Below are 8,968 nucleotides of genomic sequence, written 5' to 3'. Positions count from 1 at the left end.
TCAGCAGGATCAGGCCCTCCTTGTGTTAGGCTCTATATACATAAGAAAGGGTTCCTTTATGGAATGGAGTAAAATACTGAACTAACTTTTGCAGGATGAGAACAAATTAAATTTGAAGGCATAAATGTCACTACATACTGTTTTTTCCCTGTTTGGAGCTTGTCTATTTTTTGTGTGTATTCTGTCCTTCTCTTTTACTTCTAAAGATAGAAGATTTGTGCTGAGTGGGTCAGAACTAAAAAAGGGAATGGGATGGGACAGTGTTCTGGTTTCATTGAATGGTTCTGTCCTTTACCACTTCTTTTTGGCCTCTTTCCTCACAGATGTACCATGGATGAGAAGGAAGAGGCAGGGCTAGTTACCTACTTTTTCACAGGATAATTCTCATCCTGTCTCTTCCTAGATGAGAAATCTATAGATAAGATATACAAACATTATCCCTATGTTTTTGAAGTTGGATCCTATGCTTTATATTGAGCTCCCTACTTCCTGAATCGGTATGTTGGGAAAAGTTAGCAGAACTCCTCAGAAACTTAAAACACTACTTCAGGTTGTGAGAGAGAGAGTTTTATTCTGCCCATGAAGGATGAGGGCCCCTAAGAAATAACATGGAAAATGTGCCCTCCAGAACTTCTTAAATACATACATTGAGGGAGACCAGTGTTTGTGCATGAAAACTGAAGATATCCTGTTCCTCATGTGGGATTTTTCCCTCATGGCTAATTAAACTATTAGAAAAGTTTCAAAATAAATGAGAAGGATGGTTTGCAACACGCTTGTTTTTATTTTTACAGGTGCTGTCAGATCTAGAAGATGATGTTGGGGAATTAAATAAAGAGAACATGTGGGAACTCTCCTGTGAAACTGTGCGAGAGCAACTGACCAACAGCATTAGAAACCAGTGGAGAATGCTGAAAAATCATGTTGAAAAATTGGATAACCAAGGTGTGAGGGTCATTGTAAATCTGTGTTTAATATTATAATCCTTTATGCTTCTGGCAAATGTATTTTCAAAGCATCTAGTTGTTGCCCAGTTTGATGTGACAAAACTGCAGCTAGAAAGAAGATAAATGAACACAGAAACTATGGTACAGAATATTGCCTGAAATGCTCTGCAACTGCAGTATTATATGTTCAGTTGGAGATGGATTAGGATACACTTGTGTAACAAAACTATAATTCTTGGAGACCGGGGGGGGACATTTCTATCCCATTTTTGGGAAATAATGTTGTTGAAAGAAGAAATTTTTTTTATTTGTTTTCAGCAGAAAGATAATCTGGGTTAAAAATATGCTTTTTTGCAGTCTTTCAGCCCAGCTCTGTGTCACCTCTCTGCTGAATCCAGGACTGTTGCCAAGAAACAAGCCCCAACTATTCATACCTGCTACGCTTGTACAAGCCCAGCAGTTGGATAGTGTAGATGGTTTTGAGGGTTTCTGAGCACATGCCCATGCTCTGCTGTCAGGTTTTGGCAAGGCAGAGTACTGTTGTGGAGAGTGATGAGGACCCATCAAAACTATCTATGCTGCTTAATTATTAGTCTTGCTTGTGTATGGAAAAGCAGTGAGTGGGCAGAACTCTTCTTGACATGAGTCCTGGATTTCACTAAGAATGTGGTATGGGCACAGCCTTTGAGTTGTTAGCGTTGTAAAAATACAACTTGAAACAATTGAGTATGCAAAGCATCTAAAACACTTCCAGAGTTTGGGGTTGGCATTTCCATAATTCTCTGTCTCTTGATGGCATTGGTGGCATGGTGCTGGCTCATTATTTCCAGCTGCTAAAAATACATGAAATTCTTTCCTAGTATTACTTTTCCATGTAAGCAAATGCTTTGGCTACCATAAGGATATTTAGCAATCATGAATGGAATGGAAGGTCACCCATGCAACTGCGAATTGGATGGCAGATGATTCAATAAGGAAAAAAATGGCTTTATTAAAATGTCTATATTGTGAAAAAGTTTAAGAGCCTTAGCTCTGAAGAATACATATTAGTAATTTTGGGGCAAGATGTTAAACTGGGTGATTAACAGCCCTAAGTAGCAAAAATTGAAGTTTGTATGTACAGTATTTTTTCTGTGGTCACTTTCTTTTTAGTTGTGCAAGTGAACACGGATGAATTTGGGTCGCATTGAAACTGAGAGGAATTCTGCCATTGACTTGATTGGAATCTATATTTTCCTGGAGTACAGTCACCCACATATAAAGTTGCTGTTTTTGTCTATATGCTAAAGTTAAACACGGCATGTAACAGTACAAAATACTCTATCTGTAAGGCAGAACTTCTTGAAAATAGAAAATCTTTCTTTAACCCATACCTATCTTGGGCCAAAAAATTGTACATAAAGTCAAAACTGTTATATTGTATGTATTTAGTGTTTTCTCTTTGTAAAACTCATGGGATATATAAGGCCTTTTCTTTTTCCATTAAAAATAGACCTGCATTATAATTATCCCTACTTCGTATAACTGAATCAATTCTTTTAAAATTCTAAAGAGCTGTGACTAGTATTTCAGTTAAAAGGAGTTTCCATTTTTCTTATTCCATTTACATGATTGTAGAAGCTAGATTATTTTCTGATCCAGTGTTGGGGCATCAGATTCTTTGAATTATGATCTGGGTTCATTTAATGCCATGAGACGAAAAGGTCCCATTTTTATAAATTAAAATGCTGCTTTTGCTTTGATAATACTTTAAGCTTTGAATCTCACAATTTTTTTCTTTTGAGATGTTTCAATTAAGCATGATAGCAGAAATGCTTAATGTTTCAGTGAATACAGTGATATTTTAATTCTTCTACTTACTTGTTTCCAAAAATGTTTTTTGAGGGGGGAGTTGGGTACCTTCTTTTTTTTTGGCATGATTCTTGAACCCTTAGAGAATCTAGTATGTGGTTACTACACAGGAGGCAGTTCTATTGATATTTTGGGTCAAAATTCACACATTTCATTTATTTATTTATTTATTTACATTTGCTTGACTTATGGCTTTTTACTATATATGCAGCATGAACCTCTAGGGATCTCACAGTTTGTTTTAATATAGCTAAAATGCCTGCTACCCTAAATTATGATTAAAGAAGCTTATACTAGCACATTCTAGTAAGTATATCAGAGCTCTGATATACTCTGAAGTTGAAATGGCTGGTGCCATAGAAACTTGGCCATGAACAGATGTTCACTTGTACTGGTAGAAGTCTTTCTGGGCGAGGGAGGGGGAGTGTACAGGCTTTCAGCCTGTGGCCACCCCCTTCTCCCCTGTTTTCTGCATCTTCCCAAAACTGGGCTGATCCCATTCTGAGGAAGGTGTGGGAACCAGTGCCTGCTACACTCCTTCTGGTCCCTGGGGGGAGTGGAGCATTGGGTAAAAGACTCCCCGCATCTTCCGTAGATAGGAGTTTGAGTAATGAACAGGGGCACTTCCACCCTGCTCCTGGTTTCTGGAAGAAGAGCAGAGGCAGCACTGGGGCAAAGCCCCCAGCCCTTTCCCCGTACAAGGAAATGCTTGCATGGGGGAAGGTGTAGGAAGAAACAGCAGCTGCTCTCCTCCCCTCCCAGACCACATGGGAGGGGAGGGGAGTGGATCTGTGAGATCAATCTCCCTAACCCCTTTCCTAAGCCAGTTTGGGAAACAGCTGGGAGCAGATGGTGGCTGCTCTTCCCTGCCCTCACAGTCTCCTGGAGGAGGCAGAAGCAGTTGCCTCCTTGCAGCTTCTCCATACAGAAGTTGGGTTGGAAAAGTATGCGGTTCTTTTGCTGCAGCTCCATTCTTCCTGGAAGGACTTAAGCCACAGGAAAGTGTGCAAACATTCATTCTTCCAGGAGAAACTCTCCCAGACTTGTAGTCAGGCTATGTTTTTCCCAGAACTGCCACTTTTATTACATGAGAAAAAGATGGAATGTCTGTACACATCTGGTAGAAACTGAATGTCTGTACATGGACTTCAGCAGGTCACATACTATTTTCATGCAAATGCTGAACCTTCCTTGGGGAGACTAGATTAGCAGCACAAGGGAGTCCATTTTTGCTCTTGGCAATAAAGGCTGCTATTGAAGTGTAAAGTACTTCTAAATACTTAGCATAAAAGTTTGTCTTGAAACAAAAATAACAGTTCAATAGCATGTTTATCTATGTGCCCCCCAAGGATGACATCTATATGCAAAGTGTAGGTAGGTAACCCAAAAGTTACGAGTTTAATAAAGAAACTGTTGCATCTTGTATTTGTAACTACGTTTGGTTTTCTTCTTAATCCTATTCCTGTTTTGTTTTATCCAAGTGTTTGGTTCTCTTAATATTTAAATTTTAGTTTTGTTCATTACTGTTTTCTCTAAGTTATCTTTAAATTGCTTACTAATATTATGATTTCAAATATTGTCTCTGTTTATTTTGGATAGTTTAAACCAGTTTGTGTGAGTCTGTTTAATAGGATTGTCTGCAAAACGCATTACTTTATTTTTCAGGAGTATACTTTTTGCTTCAGAGAATGTAAAGGGGCAATTTGATACTTTCCATATAGTTAAAAAAACTACCAAATTTTATTTTGGGCCGGGCTGCTGTTTAGAGGTGTAAGCTTATATCCGTCTCTGCTTGAACTTCAAAATTCCCTGTAATCCAAGTTGTGTTTTTTCCAGGTGCTCAAGTAAGGCAATTACATTTTTAAATGCCCTTTTTGCATGCATATTGTAAATGGGTGTGTGTATGTGTGCGCATCTCAAATTGCAATCTTACTGAAATATGGTATCAGTAATTGGGGTTTTTTTTGTTGTTTGTTTGTTTTGTTTTTTAGTGTCACGTGTGCATTCAGGTGCTCTGACTGACAAAGATGTAATCTCAAGAGAGGACCATGAATTGGAAACTGAGAAGTTAGAGTTGGAAATCCAGCATTGCAAAGAAATGATTAAAACTCAGCAACAGCTCTTGCAGGTAGGAGTCTTTTAGCTGTACTTTCTTTTTTTTCTTTTCCAAAGTATGAATTCAAATCTGACTTTATGGATCTTTCTAACCACTTTTGACTGCTCTTCCTTTCATTGAGATATTCCTTTTTTATACATTTAGATGGCGATGCAGGGTGATGGGTATGATTATTGCCTGAGAGCAGTCTTTTTTGTGGAACTATGCAATGTGAAAGGCAGTAGCAATGCATAGGGGTGCACAGGGGTGCACATGCACCCTCTGAGAGCATTGGTGCACCCCCTGTCAGCCAGCATTCCTGGGCAGGCAGGAGCGCTGGTGCCCCCCCTGAGAGCGCCGGCCGGGGAGTGCTCCAAGAGAAGCCATCAGCCCGCAGCTGATCCCGCCGACCTGGAAGTGCCCTGGCCTGACTGTCCAGTCAGGAGGCACCAGTTACGCATGGTGAAAGGAGAACTTAAAGAAGGCAAATAAAGAAGTTTAGTGCCCTATCGAGTGAGCAACCCTCACTTACCTTCCACAATGTTCTGAATAGGCTATTAAAATTTTTTCAGTGTTTATGAACTGAGAACATCTGTGAGTGAACAACCCTGTTTTATATTGGCTGAAATAAACTTTTGTTAGTTTCTAAATCCTGAATTTGTGGAAATATTGCAAAGTCTGAATGGTGATTTCTAAAAATATTTGCTTCTTGCTCCTTATTTCTGCAGCAACAGCTTATGTCTCCATGTGATGATGATACCACTGTGTTACTACAGGACTGTTATTTGTTGGAAGAAAGGGAACGTCTCCAGGAAGAATGGAAACTATTTAGAGAACAAAAAAAGAACTTTGAGAAAGAGCGAAGAAGTTTTACAGAAGCTGCAATTAGACTAGGACTTGAGGTATTCAGAAGAGAGGGATCTTAATAGGATATTTAAGGCTGACAATTAGTAAGACTTGTAAGCAATTTAATCTAGATAGTGTTGGAAATACGCATTTTGTGTGTGGTGTTATGAGTTTGCTGTTTGTCTTTCTATAGAAAGGTCTCTTTCTCTTTTGCTTTTTTCTTGTAATACATGGAAGGCCACTATGATAGATTAATTTTTTGCCTGTTTGAGATTACAGTAGAACTCCAGCTTGTTGGTAGGGTTAGGTTCTGAACTCCACTGCAGATGAGTGTTTGTAAGCTAATTGGGAGCTATATAGGCACAGTAAAGAGCTGCTGAGGACTGTGAAGGTATGTCAGCTGTGTTCTGCAGCTTTTGTTTCGAATAGCATTGCTTCTCCAGTGTGACTGTGACAGTGCTGCAGCTTATCAGAGAAGTAGTACCCTTCAAAGTAAAAGCTTCAACAAACAGCTGAGCTGTTCATTTTTGCTTCGGCACCTGCAAAGTATCCCCCAAAAAATCTGGGTTCTGCTGTATTATGTTTTGCAAATAGACTTTGGAAAACACAGTTGCTTGAACTGGGATTATTACTTTGTACGTGTCTTCTATAAGCATAGACCCAGGTTTGGAAAAATCAGGGTGTCTTGTGATAATAAAGTCACATATTTGGGTACTTAGATAGTGGCAAGAGTAGCCTAAAATTAGGCAGCCACTTTTTTTGTCCTGGGATCAACAGTGGCCACAAAGCAATTTTGACAGTGCTGAGGGCTGCAGGACACACAACTTTTGGGATGCTCAAGCCTGCGAGTTGATGATCTGTGTTGAGCACCACAGCTCACATTTGTTAAATGACTTTTTAGAATAAATAAAAAGTGAAAAATGAAGAAAACTAATACAAAATAATAAATGAACATGGGGCACTTATACACGTGACAGAACTCTGTTCCAACACGTGTTAATTAGCACACATCAGAGCAGACTTGGTTAATTGTGCTAATTAGCATGCTCCAGCTGTCTCTGCATCACGTGTATTCAGCATCCCTGCATTTCAAAATGGCGGTCGGGGTGGCTTAACTAAAGCTTGTCGTATAAGCCTTTAGTTAAAATGTTCCCACTGCCATTTTGAAGCATGGGATACTGAATACATGTGACACCCCCCCTTTCATCCTGGAGCATGTGTATAGATGCCTATCAGTAGCATTGATTCACATTTTATGACTATTTCAGTCCAGTAAAATGTTCTCTAAACTTTCACTTTACTTTGAAAAATATTTTTTTAATAATCTGCATATTTTTCAGTAAGATGAATTACAGGTTCAGTACTGATTGACCAGAATTAACTAAGCTCTAAAGTTTATTAATTTAGAAGTTAATAATGAAAGGGCTGCCTACGCTGTATGTCTGCAACAAAGTGGGAAATTATACAGTGCTGGGGAACTCTGGCAGCATTGTTGAATGCACCCATCGTTTATGACGTAGAGAAGTAGTGTAGTCCAGTAAGTGATCATTGCACAACATAATGGTCTTATTCCTAAATTGCCCTTAGTTTCTGAAATACCTTTGTATAACTGTAATCCTCTGTGCATCAATTTGTTTCTATTTCTCCTTTTTGTACTTTGACAGTATCTATACTGTGGTTTTTCAAAAAATTGTAACATCTCTTGTGCTTGGAGTTCAGTTTTCCTGTTCCTCCAGTGCGCCTAGGAGGAAGAATTTTGGATAGTGGGAAAATTTATTTTTGTATCCTTTCTCCTCCCATGGTACTTCTGGTTTATCTGCCACTTTCAGAGGTAGTGTAGCTCTCTCTGTATCACAGCCACCTGGATCTTTGTAGGCTGTCTGGCATCAGCATCACTTCTCTTCTTGTTAAGGAAGAAATCCTTCCTGTTCTTCCTTCATTCTAGATTTGGGTGGGAGTAGTCGCAAGTACTTTCTAGTTCTTATTTCCCATTCCAGAAGGCATTTGGGATTGAGGGATAAGCAGTGGTCCTTCTTGGCAGGTCCGTGGAAAGTGAGAGTACCATATAGCTGGTAATGTCACACCCACGCAAGTCCAGGAGGCAGTGGAAAGAGGTCATGTGCCACTAAACGAGACAAAAGTAGAGCAAAGATATATTTTAAATGATTTTTTTTAGGCAGACCTTTGTGAAACAAACCACCCTTGAAAATAACCCTTGTCAGGCTCTGCCATCTGTAGTTCTGTGTTAAGTAGCCTGTTCCCCTTGACTACGAATGAATTGCCCTTCATGGTTGTAGATGCAAAGTATGTTAATCAGTATAAACAAACTACTGTCTGTACAAAATATATTGGTATTCCTTTTTTAGAGGCAGGCCTTTGAAGAAGATAGAGGAACATGGCTGAAGCAGCAGTTTCTAAGCATGACTTGTGATTCCAAGTACTTGGAAAATGTGAAAACTCAAAGTGCTACCTCAGGAAGCAAGTATTTAATTCAGTCTTCTAATTAGTTCTTTAACCGTGTCCTCTTTTAGCTGGAAGATACATACAAAAAGATTTGTAAAAATACTTTATTTCCCATACAAATAAAGTTTGTCTACGTGGAAGGTTGGACAAGTGAATGCATACATCTTGATTGCATATGAACTTTTTGAGAAGGGACCTGGTGAAAATCATATACATGCCAACAGAGTTCTTGAGAAGTAACGAGCATAACTGACTGCTGAATTAAATGAGTCTGTGAATGCTAATAAGAAAGGAAAGTAAGATGACATACAGAGTTCTAAAAAGCAAGAAAGAAGGGTTGAAAATAAGAACATCATCCTGGAAAAATTGGCTATTACATATGAGAGAGATAATACAAAACACAGTTTATTCAGTGGAACATGCCTGTTGGAAAACGGTAGTAGTGAAAGAGATCTTCTTGGTGGATGATGAAAAAAGGAATTTTTCTCTGTTACTTATAATTTTATTGCAGGATAATATCCAAAGTTATTTGGGATGAATATGACTTCCTTTGGAAAGGTATTGGAAATATTTATGGTGAAAGGGATGTTTTCTAAAATATTCTAGAATAAACATGTTTCATATTGTACAGTACTTAGAAAAATATTAATTGTATTTTTATTCCTTTGGCCTCTTAGGAGCATGGGATTAACTTTTTGACTTCTGAATTTGTATGTATAATGTTGGTCTGCTCTCAAATAGATACAACAGCTTCTTCCCCCCCCCC

At 38.7% G+C, this 8,968-nt stretch overlaps 1 protein-coding gene across 14 annotated transcripts in view; it reads left to right on the top strand.

Annotated features, from left to right (window-relative positions):
* SSX2IP (SSX family member 2 interacting protein) overlaps positions 1-8,968 on the top strand; it is a 69,260-nt gene that overhangs the window by 57,169 nt on the left and 3,123 nt on the right. For all 14 annotated transcript variants that reach the window (XM_025215749.1, XM_025215755.1, XM_014524808.2 and 11 more), the window contains 4 exons: positions 795-945; positions 4,790-4,926; positions 5,622-5,795; positions 8,106-8,217. In XM_025215749.1, the coding sequence (XP_025071534.1) occupies positions 795-945; positions 4,790-4,926; positions 5,622-5,795; positions 8,106-8,217 (574 nt within the window). The remainder of the gene's footprint in view (positions 1-794; positions 946-4,789; positions 4,927-5,621; positions 5,796-8,105; positions 8,218-8,968) is intronic.

The sequence above is a fragment of the Alligator sinensis genome, unplaced genomic scaffold (assembly GCF_000455745.1).
Source record: "Alligator sinensis unplaced genomic scaffold, ASM45574v1 scaffold32_2, whole genome shotgun sequence".
NCBI lineage: Eukaryota > Metazoa > Chordata > Crocodylia > Alligatoridae > Alligator > Alligator sinensis.
This window is presented reverse-complemented; position numbering and strand designations above follow the sequence as displayed.